The sequence below is a fragment of the Ascaphus truei genome, chromosome 5 (assembly GCF_040206685.1).
Source record: "Ascaphus truei isolate aAscTru1 chromosome 5, aAscTru1.hap1, whole genome shotgun sequence".
Lineage (NCBI taxonomy): Eukaryota > Metazoa > Chordata > Amphibia > Anura > Ascaphidae > Ascaphus > Ascaphus truei.
Window position 1 is genome coordinate 31819435 of NC_134487.1, and position 22362 is coordinate 31841796.

General features: G+C 38.9%; 1 protein-coding gene across 8 annotated transcripts in view; it reads left to right on the plus strand.

Annotated features, from left to right (window-relative positions):
- Nucleotides 1-5080: 5080 nt before the first annotated feature.
- Nucleotides 5081-22362, plus strand: part of CACNA2D1 (calcium voltage-gated channel auxiliary subunit alpha2delta 1) — a 717165-nt gene continuing 699883 nt past the window's right edge. For 6 of the 8 annotated variants that reach the window (XM_075599575.1, XM_075599572.1, XM_075599576.1 and 3 more), the window contains exon 1: nucleotides 5086-5724. In XM_075599575.1, the coding sequence (XP_075455690.1) occupies nucleotides 5630-5724 (95 nt within the window). In that variant the 5' untranslated portion in view covers nucleotides 5086-5629. Of the gene's footprint in view, nucleotides 5725-22362 lie in introns of all 8 variants that reach the window. The other 2 variants (XM_075599579.1, XM_075599577.1) reach the window with 2 other exon arrangements.

Consider the following 22362-nt stretch of genomic DNA (forward strand, 5'->3'; position numbering starts at 1 on the left):
CAAAAGGTGACACATTGTGTGCTCATTTGCATGTCATTTCCCAGAATCCCTTGCTGCAGTGGGAACACTGTATGCTTGGTGATAATGGTTGAAAGGCAGGGTTGCAGACCTGTCTAAGACGTGAATGTGCTCACAAGTGATATTCTTTATTGGCTATATGCTAACGGTGGAGGTTTTCTGTCGCCTTTTTCACCCACCATAACTTAAAATGTAGTGTGTGGTGTGTGTGTGTGTGTGTGTCTCGCAGATGACCTAGACGCAGAGATAAAAACAAGAGGGAAATGGGATGGGGGGAATACAATACATAAGGTTGTGTATGTGAATAATATAAATTAGGAAAGCACTTACAACTGGAGATTATTTAGAATGGGGTAGCTCATGCAATAGATGCTTGGGAATATAGATGTCAAATATGAAGCTCTTCAGAAGATACGGTTCTGGCCAGTTGACCCAATATTCCACCGCTTCCACAGGACTTTAAATATTCATTCAGGAGTCACCATATAATCCAATGGACTAATAAAAGAATTCTCCTATTTCCAATGTAAGTCAGAGATAGATTGTGCAATAATAAAAATAAAATACAATTTATTAAAAATATATACTCAGCATTAAAAATATTCTAAGAATTATTATTGCACCACAGTGGGGTCATGGAGCTAAGTGGCAGCATTGGTAATTAGGGATAGATAGAAACTGGTAGCACCTCCCCCAGTGTATTATATTGTGATATATTTTTCACGTCTACAATTTGTTTGTTAAAATTTGAATTTTGTTGCGCTGATTGTTCTTTTATATATATATATATATGTAGCTAGGTTCCCCCCTGTTCCCCTTTCCTTTCCCCGTACTTCCAAATCTTCTGCGGAGGGGCGCGGGTGTTGGCGGTAGCCACATGGGAACTGCAGGGTTGGGAGCCGCGTGTGCGCGCATCCGATGGGGCTGGAGAGGCGAGCCGGTCGCCGGGAGCCCACGGCGCACCCGGCTAGCGGGAGCCGCCATCTTTAGTTGGGCACGCATGCGCAGATGGGACCGGAGGAGCAGCATCTAATGCAGGGCTTAGCGCATGCGCAAAGTGTTCAGGAGCGGCGGTCATTGCTCAGATAGGGACTACAGTCCCCGGGGCTGTTTGTCACGTGTTGCGCAGGAGCTAATAGGGCAGTAGTATTCTCGGAGCAGGAGATAGATATATTTCGCGTGCTGGGACACGTTAGTTAGTCGGAGCTGGGACAAGGAAGGTACACCTAGACAGGGACACTGCCCCGCTTAGCACTATCAGGGTCAGGGACACAGTGAGATTCCGCAAAGTGACTGCGGCCTGCGGTCCAGAACCAAACCATCAGAGACTATTATCAGTGTGGGACCGTCCAGCTGGATACCACCCATCGCGGAGGCGGACTCATCGCTGAGATCGCTGTTCAGTGGATCCTATCTACTACAGCGCACCCGGGTGTGGACACACCCGGCAGGTACCCAACAAAGTGAACCAACTCACCTTCACACATTATTGGGCAGCACTGTACCACACATTGGGGGATTTGACCTTGTGGACACCGGGTTGGTTGGGTGCCCAAGGGCCCCTATGCACTTTAGGAGGTACGGCCATGCGAGGCCTGGTGGGTAGGCTATACTACCTTAGTGTATATAGTAAAACAGTTCTGCTTTACAAAGTGTGTAATTCTTATTGTGTCCTGTGACGGGGTCATTCTACACCATAGAATCCCGCACAGGTGGAGGCGCTACCAAGCATCGTTCCAGGATACACCCCAGGCTCCCAGCAACGGAGGCTCAGGCCTCCTGTGAGCCACCAGGTATTGCACCATACACACACTGTAGCTACACTTCTCCCAGGGGGTGGGGGAAGGAGCAACATATATATATATATATATATATATATATATATATATATATATATATATATATATATATATATAGTTATATAGCCTAGTGGCCCTGGTTATAGCCTTCCAATGGCCCAACACTATAAGTCCTGATAGGAACAGGCAGTGGTGGGGTTAAACTCCTGCGCAGGGCCTAGCCTGCAGTTGCTGCCTGGATGGTTACTGTGTTGCCATATCCAGGGGCAGGTCTAAACCAGCAGTTGGAGTGTCATTCCTGGAGAGGGTACTGACTGGGTCACATGTATATGGTGTGATGTATGTCAGTACCTGGACCTGCCCTTTTATGGGGCAGGGTTACAAGCCCCTCCCCGGGTATAAAAGCTGGCACTCCATCAAATTGTGTGTTGGTGGTTGGTGTGTGTCACCCTCCCTCAGGGGAGTGGGATTGATTCCCTTTGCCCCGCCAGGGGGTGAAGGACCTTAGGAGGGACTCTTGAAGCCTCAAGACCTGGGTGTCTGCTCCAGGGATTGTGGAGGATGTCACGTGGTGTATGGAATAAAGACTCAGTTGTACCAACTATGCTGTGTAGTCTTTGGAGGAGAAAGGGTTGCCTATGGGGACCATTCTGCCTGCAAGGATCCTCATTGGATGGAGGCGCTGCACCCTAAGGAGGAAAAGCCTGTCCCGTTGCTGCTCCCACACAACACCAGCAGAGACCTCAGGCCTTCTGTAACACCATCAGGTGAGCTCACAGCAAAGGGAACACCCATGTAGTTGCCGGATCTCCAGTAGTAGGAGGGGGGGGGGGATAGGTGCTATATATATATATGCAAATATAACTGTATGCTCATCTGCATGTCTTAGGCAGGTCTGCAACCCCGCCTTTCCCCATTATCACCCAGCATACAGCACTTCCACTGCAGCAAGGGATTCTGGGAAATGACATGCAAAGGAGCACACAGTGTCACTTTTTGCCTCAATAACCATTTTTAACATGGTTCCCTATAGGCTTAAGCTTGCTGCATGGTCACAGCTTTGAGCACAGCCAGGGTTAAGGTGCATACCCAGAAAACCACCCACAGACAGCCGTTTCGACCTTGATGGGTCTCATCAGTGTGGGGTTGATTTTACTGGGAATGCAAGAGAGGCTATGGGATAGGCTAAACCATAATACTGAGTTAAGTTATGGTGAACATAAAAGTGAAGAAAAAGTGACAAAAACCCTCCACAGGAAAGCAAATATGCAAATATAACTGTATGCTCATCTGCATGTCTTAGGCAGGTCTGCAACCAAGCCTATAGGGAACCATGTTAAAAATTGTTATTGAGGCAAAAAGTGACACTGTGTGCTCATTTGGATGTCATTTCCCAGAATCCCTTGCTGCAGTGGAAGTGCTGTATGCTGGGTGATAATGGGGAAAGGCGGGGTTGCAGACCTGCCTAAGACATGCAGATGAGCATACAGTTATATTTGCATATTTGCTTTCCTGTGGAGGGTTTTTGTCACTTTTTTTACTCACCATAACTTAACTCAGTATTATGGTTTAGCCTATCCCATAGCCTCTCTTGCATTCCCAGTAAAATCAACCCCACACTGATGAGACCCATCAAGGTCGAAACGGCTGTCTGTGGGTGGTTTTCTGGGTATGCACCTTAACCCTGGCTGTGCTCAAAGCTGTGACCATGCAGCAAGCTTAAGCCTATAGGGAACCATGTTAAAAATGGTTATTGAGGCAAAAAGTGACACTGTGTGCTCATTTGCATGTCATTTCCCAGAATCCCTTGCTGCAGTGGAAGTGCTGTATGCTGGGTGATAATGGGGAAAGGCGGGGTTGCAGACCTCCCTAAGATGAGCATACAGTTATATTTGCATATTTGCTTTCCTGTGGAGGGTTTTTGTCACTTTTTTTACTCACCATAACTTAACTCAGTATTATGGTTTTATATATATATATATTATATATATATATATATATATATATATATATATATATATATATATATATATATATATATATATATATATATATATATATATATATATATAATCAGTTTGAAAGAACCACAAGCACTCCATCTGAATCAACAAAATACTGGGTGCCAATCCTATAAAATAATTTAGGCAATACGATACCGCATCAAGATGAAATATCAGAGGCAGCACTCCAAATGGTAATCAAAATATTGTATTGAATAAACAAGACATCATTCCAACGTTTCGGTCCTCAAACGGGACCTTTATCAAGGTGATGTGATATATATATATATATATATATATATATATATATATATATATATATATATATATATATATATATATATATAATACAAATAGAGATTTCTTATTCACAAATTCCCATATTGTAATTGTGATATTGCATAATTAAATGTACACATTAACAATGAGTAAAACTGGTCTGACAGAGAAAGACAAGGATTTTACACTTGGTAAAGATGAGAGATGTTGTAAAACTATCTGGAGAACATACATTTTATTTCATTTATTAACCACACATTATATAAGTTATGGTGGCTAAAAAAGTGACAACCCCTGCACTGTACAGCGCATAACACTATCACTTGTGAGCATATTCACACGTCTCAGACAGGTCTTTATCTTTTAGCATACAGTGCTGCCACTGCAGCTAGGGATTCTGGGAACTGACAACTATAGGTAGGAACCTCGCTCTAACCCCTTGGTGGTAGAGGCGTGCTGCCTAGGGAGTAAACCGATAGATTTATACGGGTGTATCTAGAGAGATTCTGGGAACTGACATGCAAATGAGCACACAGTGTCACCTTTTGCTTCTTGCCCATTCGAACATGAATCTGTACAGTATAAGCATACACCTGTGGGATTACACAGCTTTTCGGCACAGCCCACTGTAGTTTAAAGAAATCCATAGCCAGTAACCCTACTCACAGACAGCTATTGTGTCCTTTCTGCTCTCATCATGAGGCTGGTTATAAAGTACAGTACTGGCTTTCCAATGTGAAGCTGCAAGCAGTTTCAAGCACACATTATATAAGCTATGGGTGGCAAAGAAGTGACAAACTTGTATGGAGAGCTGCTCCCGATCTGTCAGGCTGCAGCATCCTTTACCCAGTGCAATGTATGCACCGCCAAGCTCATATGCCATGTAGAGATGAGCATGGGTGAGAAAACTGAGGAAATGAAAAACAATAGAGCTGCTGCAGTGCATGAAGAATTACGGTAATGCAGGACTGGATGTACAGCAGCAGCAGTAAGCAGCAGCAGGCACAGAGGCTGGGGAAGGGAAGGCAGGGAGTTTGTACATGGATATCTCATCAAGTAAAGTTAGACCCTCTGGTCCTTCACAAGGGCGTGTCCTGTGTCAGCTGTGATTGAGCTCTAGACCTTGCACTTTAACTTTCCAGCGTCTGATCAGTGCAGGGAGATTGGAAAGAAGCAGCAGCAGCAGCAGCAGCCTCCCTCTCACTCCTCCCTTGTAACTTACCCACCTCATCCTCCTCCCCCTTCTGTGCCATCGGGGGAATAAATCAGAAAAGGAAACAGAGAGAGAGAGAGAGCTGGGATCTGTTACTAAAGTATCACTGATGGCGGCTTGATCAGATCAAGCTGCCAGAGTAAAAACTGGGGAAGGTCTGCACATCACCATCACCCCCACAGCATCTCCCCATCGCTGCCTGGACTTTGAAGGCTCATTTTTATTTATTTTTTGTTCTTATTTCATTTTTTTTTTTTTTTTTTTTATCCCATCCCTATACTGTTTTGGATAGGAGATCTGCCTGTTAGATTGTGAAGATGGCTGCTTCCTGGTTGCTAGTCTTTAGCCTGACACTTTTCCAGTGCTTGCTGATCAGCCCTTCCACAGAAGAATACTTTCCTTCTCCTACAACGTGAGTAACAGACTTTCTTTCTATCATGGCACAGAACAGAGCGATGTCTGGGGTTTATCGTTACCGTATTTACTGAGATTACAGCCCAAACTGGGGAAGGTGATTTTAAAGCAGAGTGTGTTTTCTTATCTGACATAGTGGTATGTGTTTTTTTTTTAATCTGATATAATGGTATGTGGTTTTTTTCCCCATCCTTCCTTTTTTATTGCTTGTGATATGAGACAGGGTGGTGATCAAAAAATAAAAGTTTTTTTTATTTCTGGGAATTTGCAAGAGAGCAAAACTCAGATTCCAACTCCTATATATACCCAGCAGCTAAGCTGAGCTGGGAGTAAAGTTTCACCCATCCCCTTTTTTTAATATGGGAAGGTCATTTTCTCTGGGAGTGAATAAATATTTTGTGGAATAAAGTTCTTCATCTAATACATTGCCAATTCTCCCCCAATTAAATTTAAGGAGTGCTAGAAAACCAGGATGATTTGTGTAATCCACTTTTTCCTTATTATTGATTATTGGACTAACTCCAGCACACAGCAAGAATGCTTGGTCTGACAGTTGTTGCTTCCTTAAAAAGAACCTTTTTTGCTGCCCTTAGTCCTAAATCAAGCAAGTGTCTAGAATAGACGTGACACTGAGATGTCAAATAACCCCCAGCAATATGTGGGAGGGATGAAGCCTAGTGAAATATACTTATATTGTTCCCCCTTTTTCCAGTTATTTGAAATTGAATAACCTTGTTAGAATAGTCTGCCACATTCTACCAGGAATAATATATATATTTTTTTTAAAGTGGATGCTAATTAGCAGGAAGGAATAATGACAACTGTCTCGGAAAAAAATAAACCTGGTTTTGCAAACCACTATTACAGCTTCCAGTATGTCAGTGGAAATGAATGGGACATGTACAGTAAATGCACTTAACCAAACAAAGCAGCAGCCTCTGTGTTTTCTGCTCTTTCTAGTATTTGCCTTTGCTCAGACCAGTGCAGCAGAATGGGACTGAGTTTTCAGTGGTTGCCAGTAGTACATTTGTCCAATTAGTGCTGCTTGTGTTGCTGTTATAAATGGATCCAGTTCCCAGGGTTTATTCCATTATGTATCAGACCAAGAATAATTGGCAGCACATACAAGTACTTGCCTAAGTAGCATAGCAGAGATATTTCAGTCTTCAAAAATACAGCACTGTACAGCTTCAATATAGGCGTGTTCCATATGTGTGCTTGCTACTTACATGGAAACATTGCAAACCTTGCACAGGGTGATGTTGCTTTGTCCAAATATGAGTAATCCGGTTAGAATGAAACATGCCTGAAAACAACGTATATGATGGCAATTTAGTCAAACTAAAATAAAGTGTGCCCTATTGTATTAATAATACTTAAGTATATCAACCAATACAATTATTTCAGAATATGTTTGCATTGTATATATACATCTTTCTTGTAGTTTACAATATGTGTGTGTAAACCATAGTATTTTTTCTCCACTATTCTCCAGCTCACATTAAATGTGTCAGCAGCACATTAAATTTTCATTCAATGTTGTGGGATTTACTTACTATATTCCTGTGGGAATTTGTCTCAAAAGCTATCCAACGTTCATTTACTTAGTCCAACATAAAAAGTTACTGGAAAAAAGTCTATTTCACTGCACTAATTGGCAAAGGTAATTGTGGAAAATATTCCATTCACTTTTTTTTTTATTCTACCTGATCTTGCTTTATACACTGGAAATAAACTCCTTAATAAATCCATTATTGAACACTAACGTTTTGCTATTTTACTTATACATGGAATATTCAGTTATAATTAAAAACAAAACAAAATATAAAGCTCGTTGCAATTTGAAAACAATCAATTTTACCATTTTTGCTGTGTGTGTGTTAAAACAAAGAATATTCAGGCATTTTTGTTTTATGCTAACATCTTTTAAGTCACTCATCGTTTTCTATGGGATACATGTTCAAACAATATTTTAATATCCTGGTATGTCCTCTATAGGTGGTTAATTTGACAGGATGAAAGGATAAACAACAAAGTTTCTCAACTATATTGAATAAGAAACAAGTGTTACACTAAAGTATGAATATGCATAACAATTCAATTGCTAGTTTTCTTATAGACTACATGTGTTTATAATATCTGTATGTACAGTATATATTAGATTGTACAGAGACTATCGATCGATCTATCTAACATTACATTATATTATATTAAGGATATAGTAGGACATGACATAGAAACACTTTTTGTATACTAAATGGCCACAAGTTTAAGTAAGACATGTTTAACCTATAGTATAATTACAGCAACATATACACACTTGTCCTGTGACAATTTTGTACAAATATATCTAAGCAATAGAAACCATAGCATTTAGCAGTATGAGAAATTGTTTGGTCATCAGCCAACCTGTTTATACATATGATAACGTTTATTGGACCAACCAAAAATATATACTGCTGTGCTAATACTAGGTTTCAAGAGCACATATGCCCTTTCTTCAAATATGCACAGCAAAAGTATTTGGTTTCCAGAAATTGCTGAATAAACATTGGTCACTTTAGCTTTATGACTCTTTGTGGCTTAAGAGAACAGGTGCTACCATGCACACATTCTTTTTAACTTAAGCTGTTGTGTCATCTGCTATTACTGTGCATGTCATATCTCTAATGATCCTGAGACATATAGCTGACCGAAACCACTAGGTTATTAAAGGGACTGGGAGACTACAGTGCTGCAGCACTACAGTGCTGTAGTGAACTAAATGTTAAATAGTTAGATCACTAAAATATCTGGAAATAATCCTAGCATACATGCGGATGCAGTTTTTTTTATTGGTGATTTGCATATACAATAATAATTGAGGTGTTCATTAGTGTAGATAAGAAAAATCAAGCAAAGACATGAAATAAGAATAGAAAATTGTCCCTATTTATATTATGTTTAATAATATTCTATAAAACAGAACGATCACAAAGATGTGTCCGATTGTAAAAAAAATAGATATGTGAAGTTTATACAGTTCAATTATTGTATATAGATATATATCTATATCTCACACACTATAAATATTATATGCACATATCTTCTAATTCTTCATACTACTACAAAAGCAGCAGTGTAAGTGTGAGCAGGTGTTATTCTGCATTGGAAATTAATTATCAAAATGAACTATGCATGTTCTGCACTGAACTTTTTCTCTTTTAATTTGGTGACAAGTGAAGCAAGAGAACAAAGAAAAATATAATGTATTCATGGGACTGAAATACTGGAAAGCTGTTGCAGTGGCACTGTGTTTTGTACAATGCTGAGAGAGGGGTTATTTATGTACATCCCAGCACCTTCCCACTCTTGCAGTACTTGCTAATTGTAAATGTAATTGTGAATCTGAAGTCTCTAATCATGGCTGTTTCAGCACTAGGCATAGGAGAAGGTTACACCCAAAATGGCTAATCTTTGTATTTATTTATTTGATGCAAAGCATGTATGTGATTTCCAATGTAAGTTATAAGACATCAAAGCACAGACCTCAGCAATAGATTCATAACACAACATTAATTGGTGTAACATTTCAATTCAGTGTAGGGCTTGCTTAAGGCAGACAGAGAAAATACACTTATTTAATGTACAGTACTTTAGCATTCAAGATAGTGTTTCTTTTATAGATGCACAGAGGACCTGAAAAGCTACTAAGTTTGCATTTTTTAAATAAAAAAATTAAATCATTTTACTATACTCCGTGAATAATATTTCTAATGGTATTTTTTTTACACTCACATTTTAACTGAGGAAGTAGTAGGGTAAGAAGGAGCATATTTGCATATCTGTTCCTTTTTTAGCTGTAAAGGTTCTCTAAGGTCAAATACACCATTACATATTATGCTTTAAGTACATGAGAAAAATAAGATATGCTGATCATAGAAGTCTGTATTCTATATTTTTTTCTAAATTATTTTCCTTTACAACTTTAACATGATTGATTTGGCAAAATACAAATGAACAATCTTGTAAATACAAATATGTGAACACATGGTACAAATTGTTACATTTATGAAGAAATCACTACTGTGGGTAATCTGGGTAATACAGTATATTCAAGAATAAAACATGTTGACTGTCAAAATAAATATATTTTTAAATGTGGTCTACTACCTTTGGGAATTAGAAATCAATATACCATGAGGAGTTATGTCAGGGCATAACATGTAAATAGGTTATTATGTTTCAAAGGAATGTGCTTTTAATTTTATTTTTTTACTAACAATAACCTCTAGAAACTTCCTTTTTGGATGTAAATCTAGTGATATTGAGATGGTAAAGTGTGATGTACACACTTACATATCTGTTAAGGAAAAACACAACTGTTTGTTTTACATGTATGAAATAGCTGTTTAGAATCTGACTACCACCACTGTACTTTTAAAATATCTTATCTCTTTTTTTTTTTTTACACCTGAAAATATAGGAACAGAAGTTATTTTTATGTTTTGGCCTGCCTTATATTCATTATTTTAAAGATTGGAATGGGATATTGTCTTTACTCTTATTGATTGGCTGTTTTCATAAAACAACAATTTCAGATGCAAGTACGCTTTTCTCAGTTTCCATGCATATTAAAACAATCTCTGGACCGATCCTCCTCATCTATTTTTTTTAGCATGAGTTTGAATGAAAGCTATTCCGAATGTTCTAATCTTGACAAGTTGATTGTTAAATGTCTAATCAAATGTGAGCATAAATTAGATTTTCATTCAATTGCATTATAGATATGGCTTAATGTACAGTGGGGTTCATCTCCTTTTGCAGCTTATATTCGGACTCTATGTCAAATTAAATGCATGTATACATATTTCCAAAGTTAAAGCAGTTGGCTGTTCATGAAATAAGAAGACTGTTACCCAGAATACTCTGATTAGCAGATCTGTCTAATTTGCATGCATATCCCTGAGGTCAGACAGTGAGCATGTGTTACAATAGACAATTATACATCACCACACACTAAGAAATCAATCACAAGGCTCATCTTGAAATGTACAGCTTTAAAAACACACTGGTTTTGAAGGCTTTGCTTGTGATTTTATTGAAGCAGGTCCAATCTGATCTTAATCACCCTCACATAAGGGTTTGATCATGTGTAAATTAAAATCCCATTTCCCCAATTTGTTGCCTTCTAGTCCACTTCTCACCTAATTCTTCTTCTTTTTTTGCAACAAAATTGTCTAGAAATAGCTTTTCCCCATATAGTCAGTTAAATATTAATTTAAATGTATTCGGTATGTGATTGACATTACCAAACTATAAAATACATGATACTTTTGTATAGCTTTCTAAGTAATCATTCTATGGTGTTTTTATGTTCATCTAATGTTCACGAATCATACAAGTTTTTTTCTAACATTTTGCTTACACTGGTTTTTTTTCTTCTTGTTTTTGAGGTTCCCCTTCTATTAAACATTTTGCATATAATTAAATTTTTTATTTCAATGGCATTTTTATATGTAAATATAAAATTGTTACCTGAGCAACATGCCTTCTCCTTTTAGCAAGTACTGTAATTGCCCTACAGTTTTATCAGAATGCTATTTTAACGGGTAGTTCAGGTATGTGCCGAAGTGCACACTGTGGAGATTCTAGTTTAGTTTTTGCCTAAGGCAAAGAAAGATGAAATGGCCATTGACGTGGAGTTCCATAACCACAAGGTCACTCCTCCTTTTTCATACGCACATTTTAGATTATGCTATTAAGTGTATCATGATAACTCATCATTAATTAACTATAAAGGTAGTCATGCTAAATCAAGAAAGGTGAATTAGACAAAAAATGATGGCCAAAAGTATATTCATGTTCTAATGTAGGAAATGACAATGTTTTCAGTATTGAGCTGAAGACAAAACTGGGCTTTCGCGACAATGAAGACACAACTTTGCTTTGCAGTTAGTGCTGTTATTTAGTTGTACATAGAATTTGAAATACATTATTTGCAAGTATTATATATATATATATATATATATATATATATATATATATATATATATATTTTGCAACATGTTCTGTACAAGACATTTTGATCATAATCAAAACAAACACGAAAATAACCACCGTATAACGTAAATGTGTCTGCGTAGCTAGCCACAGACAATGTCCAATTAATCCATAATATTATTGATTGCCTTTAAGTCCATTAAGCTTGCTAGAATACTTGTTCACCGAACATCACTCGTTGGTGGTTCCCTTAAACACATATGGTGCTTGAGGAGCCAAGGGAGCAGTTGAAAAGGAAGATGGCAAGAAATTAATTCGTAGTAGTACTCAACAGCCATGCAACCCATGTAGTATTTCAAATTTGTGAATGGGTTATGAATAACACGGGCTACAACCATCTGGCAATAAAATGGTTAATCATAGTACAAGCAATTAAGTTGCGTAACATGTTAAGGTAGGTAGACCGTTATTCTCTGTCCCTGTCATCCAATTAGGTGCTGAACTGCTTCTAGCTAATCTGCAAGTCTTACTTGTACATTTATACTTTGGGCTTGAGACCCAGATAGACAACATAGGAAGCTAATATATTATATTATAAGAATTTGCCTGGAAGTTAAAGCAGCAGTTCAAGCAATAGCCTACATGTGTGTGTTTTTTTTTTTTAATAAACCAGTTCTGTACTATGAAAAAATACTTGTAGCATTTAAAAAAAAAAGTTTTAAAGACATTTTTAAGGTTTCTAATGTAGGAAGCATTTCCAAAGTGACAGCCCCCTTCCCTTCTGATAGGCTCTGGCTCTTGAGCCCCGCCCTTTCTCTAGCAGTGCACCAATTGTATCTAGTAACTGCCCAGTCAATCATATTCCAGGAACTACATTGCCCAAAATGATGTGCAAGAACTGAATTAAATAACCCGGAGCAATCAATCGATTTATAGGAGAACGGATCGATCTGCAGCCTAGCTAATCACTTGTCAGTGTGCAGATTGTATTGATGCACGTATAGAATGGGAATTTTTATTTATTTTTTAAACCGCAGCTTGAACTGCAGCTTTAAGTGGCAAATTGCCTTTAACAACTTGTGAACATAACATAATGTGAATAAACTGAACTGTGTACTTTGAAAGTACACCTTCTCCAAACACACGCTTCACTTTATAACCTGCGTCTTGGACCATTGTTTGCCTATGACGGTTACAGCTGAAGAAGATCATGCCAGTGCAGTTACATGCATCTTAACCTGAGGCTAAATGTATAGGCCTAAATAGTACAGATCACCACTACATTCTCCCAGAGTTTCTTTCTTTTCTGCTAATGATTTACATATTTAGCTCCCATATTCGTGGTTACTGTAATGAATACTTCCTGAAATCTCCTCAGGAGGTTGCATAGTGCAGCCGGCCTGTTGCTAATTGGATTATATCAGTGACAGAAGGCCAGGCCTGAGATGTAGACTCTGCTGTTCTTGCCAGTATACGTGAGAACTGACTTTAAATGATAACTCTCAGATAAACATACAGCAGGCTTATTCTTTTCTTATTAAACCAGCTGAAACATTCCAGTTTCAAATATAATGGAGATAATAATAATATTAATAAAAAAACAAAATAATAATAATAAAAAAAAAAACAATTTGAGATAAATCAGAGAAGGAACAATTTTTATCCAAAATGGTATTGATTTTAGTAACCGTGTATAATGTATTGTTATATATGCGAAGTATGATTGTCAAATATGTCGGGAATGTTGCACCATTCCTTCCCGCCCCCCCCCTCCTCTTTATTTCTGTACCTTCCCCACCCCACCCCCCACAACTGTTGGAAACTAATAAAAAACTTAAGTGAAAAAAAGAAAGAAAAAAAAAAAATATATATATATAATGGAGATGATTATAACAATAATGAAAGTGCTACTGTACATAAGCAGCAATGTTAAAGATAAAAAGATGATTTCATTGTAGTAATTACCCCCCCTCATCACATAGTTTATATATCAATTGAGAATAAAATGTACAAGCCAAAATGATTGATTCTGAAATTCAAATTAAACATTTCTTGATGAGCAAGTTTTGGAAATTTAAACCCAGACACCAATGGATTTACAGCTTCATGTATCAATATTTAATGGTCTCATATTCTGCTAGGTCACTTAATACTTAAGGGAAGTTCATTCAATTTAATAAGGGTTGTTTATGATGATCACGTGTAACCCCTCTTTTATTTCCCTAGATGTATAAATATGTATATGCTAGGGTGGGGGCATGAGTCCACCTCCTCTGTATCAGTGAGCCAGAAACCAGACTGGGTTCAGACAAAGCAGCGGGACTCCAATCTTTTGAATAACAATACTTTATATATGAGAAAAACACAACTCGCATCCAGTGGCCCTCAGAATCCGAGGACCATGAACAATACTTATCGCAATCCTATAGAGAATAGTCATATGCCCCACTGAGCCATTGTCCCAAAGTGTCTCTCAATCAGTCCTGGTGGCCCAGATTCTAACTAATGGACCACTGTTGGTGGCAGCACAGCATTGGAGCATGTGTAGAAGTAGGGGTGTATTAATAGTTGCAGGCCTGTTACTTCGCTAAGAATGGCGGTAACTGTGTACGGTGAAAATGATACTGAAGTTGTTGGGATGATCCATGAGTGTGTCCACATGGTCTACTCACAACCTCTGAACCCCAACTTACATGGGTTCCCTTTACTCAGATGATGTCACCTCCTCAATCGTACCCGCTATCTCCAGAATTATTATTATTTGTTTTATAAATTACTAAAAATTGTCTGCTGTACTCAGGAAGGTATGGATTACTGAAAAGAAAGACCATTTAAAGAAATTGTCTTGCTGCTAACTACTATATTTTAAACAATAGTAAGAATATTTGTGTGTGTTCTGGATGCTGTTTCTGTGGGAAAACACTGTAAACAGGGTGGGGGTAGTAAAGTAACAGTGCAGTAATGTAGCAGTGTAATTATAGAACTTTTGTGTTTGTCTTGCTAGAAAGAATTGTCATGAGAATATCGGATACACTTTCAAGTGACTCAGGGATGGGAATTCTCTTGGGACAATAACTGAAGATCTGCCTATGGATTAATGACTATGGGAGATTCTTGTATTGTCATCTATCTGAGCAGTTTGACGCGTTGAGTTCAGTACGGGTATGATCTTCTACAATAAATGCATGATGTATGATATATGCTACATTCTCTTGGTAAAGTTTATCATGAACACACATGCATTTTAAGATAATGAAAGCTAATGCATATTTCTCTCTAAAACTGGAGAGTGAAGTGGGACTACTCAATGATGTATACATACACAATATTGGCAAGCTCAAAACGCAATCCCACAGAAGATATATTTAATTGTGCCAACTGGAGCGCTACTGGATAGTGACCTCAAATATTCAACAGTAAACAAAAAAGCCCCAATTCATATTTATATTAATATTATTGTTTATTTGTAATGCATTAACATTACCGCAGTGCGCTACAGTGGGCGTACATCATTATGTATTTTACATAAACAAAATGATCAAAAAAGGACAAGCAAGCACAAACAGATACCAGAGGCAATGCTGCCCCGGAGAGTTTACAATCTAGAGGGAATAGGGGCAATGTAGGAACAACAGGTAAAGTGGCTGCTCATTGTGGGACAGAGTGTGCCTCAGGATAGATATCCAATATGGCAAATTATTGGATTCATTTTTTTTTTCTTATGAGTCATTTAGTTCAATCTTTTGGCCTAAAACGTTAAGTTTCCGACCACGTCTAAGAAGAGCTTTTCAGCAGGTACCTACACTACCAATTTTATACTTTCCTTTGCATTTCCTCCACTGCATAGAGAAACGCGGGATTGCACACATTCTGAGAGCACAGATTTCAATTATTTTGACGACCTCTGCAGTGATTACAACCATTGTTTCATATGCTGCACATCTGGTCAATCTTCCTAAACAAATATTTGTGGCTATGCACCCATGATCCTCATTCAGTTGCCTTCAATCATCAAGAAGCCCAATAAGAAGTTTTAATACCACAAAAGTCTACTTATGGTACAGATTTGTTTAATAAGTTACAACCAAGGGAGTTAAAAAATAAATAAAATATTTATTAAAAAAAGTTTATGCTGACCAAACTTGTAGACATGGTATCCCAACACCGTATGTATGCTGTGTCTTTTCCAGACCATGGTCCTCTTTTGTAATTGGTGATCAGATATAGACCTCTATTGCATATGCTGTAAATTTGTTACCACCTTGTTGGCAAAGCACATTCAAATGAAGGAGGAGATTACTTTGCAGCATCTGGATCAGTGGCCATAGATTTGATGACTATAAATCTGATATCTTATTACTGGGTTGGAGAAAACAAGACACATCCTATGGTGGCTGAAAACAAGCAGACTGCCAAACAATATTTAAAACTACTTGTATTTTTCTTATTTTTTGTAATGGATCTTAATCACATTGCTGTAACCTATAAAACCTATCACCTTTGTTAGTTCATTTTTTGGTTCTTCTGAACATTGAAAGCAAAAGGTACCTTGTTAGATGCCTGCTACATTTTCAAAGGTACAAACCGGCTGATCTTTGTGAATATAAACCTCCTGCCTTACAGTGCTTTGAAACAATGACCTGATCACTTGTCCTCTTGGAGAATTTCCAACTACAAAAGCCTGTTTACTGACATGTTTTTCCTACGCTCAGCATGAAGGAATCTTGTATATCCAAACCCTCCAACATTGGGCACATGGTTGTACAGAAGGTACATTTTACTTCCTATGCCAATGTGGGGTACAGTAGCTTACAAGCAAGTGAGCAGTCACTATAATGGCACAGCAGTACCACATGTACAGTAGTTTAATACATAATTTTACTGATAAAACACTAATATTTCTGGATGTAAACTAATATACAGTACACAGTACGTGAAGTAAGAAGTCGTGATAACCTGCCCATAATGCTGATCGTTTAGCTGTAATTAGCTGAAGGTTTCAAGCTTCAACCAATGGGAGGCAAGGAGAAGCCCTCCTCTGCTCTCACACACAGGCAGGAATAGGTACAAAATATACACCAGGTTTTGATGGGAAACGTCTACAGGTAAAAATAACAAACACCGGCACAGTTGTAGGTTATGATATATCATGAATGCATAATTTAATAATTTATCAATACCAGAACAATTGAGGACTCCTAATTCCCCCTTCATGCTTGGTGAAATATGTTGATTTTAACTAATTTCTTTGCTAATGATTTTGTCTGCAGAGGTGTATACAATGAGGCATATAACTTCTTTCTGTCACATTAGCAAAGAGATCTTCCATGTATTACTAAGAGACCAGCAGACGAGTCAGCAAAAATCTGCACGCAGCTTGACAACACTGTCTAATAGATCTGACTTATTCTGGCAAAGCTGATGTTGGTGTGTCTTGCCAAAAATAACCTGTTGACCGTATTCCTCAAATGCATATAGAATACCCAAGATGATAAATGTATTCCTCTGCAGTGTTAATATTAAAAAGTAATGGGCCACAACTCACAAGGTGAACCCTGATAGTTTAGGACCTCTTCATTATCATTGGATGGACCCTGTCAGCAGAATCCATTTATTTGATAATGAATATGTCCACTTGTCCCAGTTTATTGTCTTTGTATTCCATGCTTCAAAATTTTAACCAACCGAGTCGCTTAAAGCCGCAATCCTGCCTAAATGTTTTGTTTTTATTACAATATACGAACCGGGGGATCTTAACAGAGATAAACTGCACTATTTTGTAGCTCCGGGCCAGATTGAGATGGGGGACGGCTTTGGTGGTGGGAATGATTATCCAATAGGAAGCTGCAAACAAGGATGTTGTGTTGCAGGTTCCTATTGGCCTGCAGGACCCGCAAGATTTGACAGGCATTTTGTTTCTCCAAAGGGTAACTATCTCTGGAACCAAGAGGGTCATGAGGTAAAATGTATACAGTACAAACCTCGTGCCCCCTCCCTGTTTCAATGCGGTGTGTCCCTCTCACATCCAGCATCCCAGGGTTCCTGTAGTAACTTATACAACATTGTCAGCATAGAATGTTATGTTTATTTTATACAAAACTATAAATGAAGTGGAAACTGATATTCCTATTCATTTCTGGATACCAAGGCTCTAGCGCTTAATATAACATATGTCATCTAATTATCTGCATAGAATGCCAGACTCTTGTTTACCTCCTTTGTTACATTTACCATTGAAGTGGGCAACAACAAGAATTGAAGTTGTGCATATACAAATAAATGGAATTCCATAGGTCTTAGGAAATAGGGTGTGAAGGTCCAAACCAGAGAAGCAGAAACTGTTTCCCTTGGGCGAGATTTGGACAGACATTACACGATCATCAACTTTTCACACAGTAACTGCTACTTACTGACTTATTTACAAATCTAAGGTATTTCAACTAAATGCTACTAGGAACACCTCTTTGAGAAGATGTTTCATTATTCATTTACATTACTATGTAGGAGCTGATTACTATCATAGATTACATTTACAATATCTTACATTTATGTTCTCTTTGCACAGAATTATCTTGAAGAGGTGATGTAACCACATCTATGTAGTGTACAGTAGTTGTTTAACAAGTACAGCATAATGCATGGTCTTTCATTGCTGTTCAAGTGTTTAACAATGCAATACTTAGCTATGTGTTGCTGGGCCTAGCTACACTAAAATATTAACAATCAATATCTCGTGAAGGAGGCAAGTACATGACTACTGACCATTGTCCACTATGGTGTAATATATTGTCATATAGTGAGAGGATAAACATTTAATTGTATGTAAAAACTATGATGTGTTCTTGCATGCTATATTTTGTAATGTCATCCAATTGCTCACGACACATCTTTCACTGAATTATGTGACACACTTCTAGGAAATCCCCAGAGAATAATCCCAGGAGACTGAAATATCATTGTCAGGTTAGGCTGTGTAACGGAACACAATTTAATATGTGATGATAGTAAAATACACAGAGGGGAGTAGCAAATCAAAGAGGAAACCATGCATGGTATCCAGTGGAGTAATTTGTCTTCCCCTTTTATTATTATCTCTGACATCACTTTAATGGCTGTGCTCTGCTGAGCATGCTAGCCCTCCGAATTAGAACCATTTTAAACCATATGATAAGGCATCTAACGCACATTCATGCAAGACAAAAAAAAAAAGTGATTTCTTTTTATTAACAGCCAGCACTTTCCTGACACATTTACTGTTTTGGAGAAATTAAATCTTTGTGCCAACTGAATACTAAAAAAAAAAAAAAAAAAATACAATATTAAATCAATTTCTTAAGTAGTGTCCTTGTATTTTTTTTCTCTCTCAGAAGCAATTAGTGGAAGTGTTCTGCACTTAGATGTATTGCGTATCGGGACAATGGACCTAATTTGTTTGAACCTTTTTATGCTGATTCATAGTTTGGAATATAATATTGCATTTAGTTCTGTAAAGAAGCTCTTAGTCATTTTTCAACAAAGCTACAGCCTCATTATCATTCGAGATACTGGAGGCAATAGCAAACTATACAAATGCAGGCACACATAACACACTTTTATTGGTTAATTGTGATGGTGAAAACATGCAGTTACGGTTATTACATTAATGAACACAACGCAACTTTTTAGTCTGTAAGCTTCTCGATGCCGGGATCTGCCTCCTAGTCTCTCTTTCCATCTATTTTGCTCTCTCTCCTTCATTCTCCATCTGCTTTATTATTATACAATATAATATATCATTTATCCTGCTTGTACTTCATGTCACTCCGTTCATTTTTTATTTTGTTGTTGTTGTTGCTCTGCACAGAATATATTAAAGCATCATAAATAAATTAGAACAATAATAAATGGTGTCTGCCAGACAACCCAAGGCCGTCACTGAGCATTGTTTGAGTTACCCGCCACCCTTTTTTACAGTTGGGCTGCAGTTCTTATTTTCATTAACCTCATCTGCAGTTTACTGAGGTAGTTGCAGTACTCATTGAATAACAGCTTTGCATTTGTAAATGATGATGAAACGAAAGAAACAAAAACAGTAAAAAATCTAAAATAATAGTTTTAGATTCTGGGCTCTGATGTGACCAGTGTAATCGGTGTGCCTAGGTTCACTTGTGCATACAGTAAGACTGGGCACATCAGTATGAAGTAGGCATAGTATTGCATTGTATTGTAGGCTAATTCTATACATGCCAAAGCGGCCGTCTCCAATGGGGATTTTCGTCCGAAAACGGGCCGATCGACTGCTTTGGCACCAATATTTATTTATTTTATTTATAACAGTGTTTCCCCCCTCGCCCCCCAATCGTAGATCGGGACCATTACTGGGTGTTTGTGGTGCATACCTGCTGGCAACAGGAGGGACGAGTCGTCCACGGTAACTTTGGGACTTCAGGAACAGGCTTCTGGGGTCCATACCCCACGTAATACTTAGCAGTGCAGCGCCTCCATCTGCCGTAGGCTCCAGGGATATGGAGGCGATCTCTGACGGTAGAATTTTAACTCTCCCCCCAGTTAGATCACACACACCAGGCAGGCGGTATATTGCAAACAGGAACGGATTTATTACTACTCTTAGTGCAGTAAGGTACAGGTACTCAGCAGTCACCTGCCTGATCACAGTCTCATATATCAGCTCTCAAGTATCACCGGAGATAGTCCCTGGACCGTCACTATGGGCCTAGGGCACCCGCAGCCGTCCTAGCTCTTCCCCACCTCCCTAGCAAAGGCAGAGGTATTGTCACTCTATTCCCCGGAGGGAAGAGTACATGGGAAGGCCCCAATCTCTGGCTCCCAGTCGTGACCTGCCTTCCTCATGTGGAAGGAACAACAACCCCAACTTTAGGGCGGTCGTGCCCTTAAGTACAGCCAGGGGGCGGGCATCCCCTTGGCCCAGCCACAACAGGATATGCCATCCCCTGCCATCACTCAAGTGCAGTACCATAGGATGAAGGAGGAGAACCCATAATAACTACTGGCAGACCTATGAATAGCAGGGTTTACTGCCTGTCCATAGGGTAGATTTAGTAGCCAAGGGGTACCCCGCTACATATTTATAAAAATGTTTTACCAGGATGTAATACATTGAGAGTCGCCTCTCGTTTTCAAGTATGTCCTCGGCACAGAGTTAAAATTAGAATATATTCCTTATTTTCACACATTCTCTGAAGATATTTAACGTAACTGTAACAGTGTTTCCCCCACCTGGTGGTAGATCTGGCCATTACTAGTTGTGTGGTGCATGATACCTGCTGGTAACAGGAGGGCTGAGCTGTCCGCCGATGGTAGTGGGGACACAGGATCAGGTTTCGGGGTACATTACCCAAATGGTTCTCTAGCAGTGCAGCGCCTCCATGTGCCGCAGGCTCCAAGATGAATTTAGGCGATCTCCTACGGTAGTATTATTCCCTCTCCTCCCAGTAAGATCACACACCAGGCTGGAGGTATATGCAAACAGGAACAGTCTTTATTGAATAAACCACAACACAGCAGTGGTCTGCCCAATCACAGCTTCTCAGGATCAGCTATCCACTGGATGATGGTCCCTGGACAACCACTACAGGTCAGGGCCCCTGCAGCTGTCCTAGCTCTTCCCGACTCCCCTATCAGGAGTCAGGGTATAGGTCTACACTCGCTCTCCCCTTAGGGGGAGAGGAACAGGGAAGGCCCCAATCTAAGGCTCCCTGTGTTCAACCTGCCTCTCTCAGTGGGAAGAGGCACTACTGAATTTGGGGCGGTACTGCCCTTAAGTACAGCCAGGCGGAGGGCACCAGGTCTGTCCCACGATTGGGCATGCTGAGGCCTGATGTCACCGCCTCCCACTGCCACTCAAATGCAACACCATGGAGTGGGGAAAACCCATCTTAACTGCTGGCAAGGCCTGTTCTTACCAGGGCTTACTGCCAGTACAAGGGCAGGTTAGTAGCCTCAGGTGGCATGGCTACATAACAATACCCCTAACCAACCCCCCCGCCCCTTTTGTTTTACAGAATGGGAGGTCCTCCAAAGCTGAATCACACTATTTTCAGTTCTGTTGGCCCCTGGTTTCCAAAGCACTTCCGGCAACGTTAACGGTATAATCGTTTTTTTTTTTTTTTTTTAACAGGCTGTCCAATAGAAAGCCACAAGCGATGATGTGGAGGATTTCTATTGGCCAGAGATTTGGCGTTTTGTTTTGTTTTTCCTGATGAGGGAACATTTCAATCCAGTAACTTCACAGGTAAGCATCTCAAGAACAAGGAGTTACTCTGTGCTGAAAATAGCTTGGTTCAGCTCTGGAAAATCCCAGGTTTCATCTTCTAAAAAAAAAAAATAGGTGGTTAAAGAAAAAAAGAAGAAAAAAAAAATTGGGGGGGGGGGGGGGAATGCTGCTTTTAAGTGGGAAAGAAGGATTAAGTTACTAAAAAGAGAGCGTAACATGAGTCACTTTTAGCAAATAGCTGATATCTTAATATTCTACTTGGATTTAGATATCACAACCTGCAGCAAATAAGCACTTCTCCATGACTTAAATAGACACTAGAATATACACTAAAAACAACATTATTTAGAATCCACTCAACTAAGTACTCACAGTATAGCATAGCCCCGCTTAGTAAGTACGGCCCCTCTTGGGACTAAT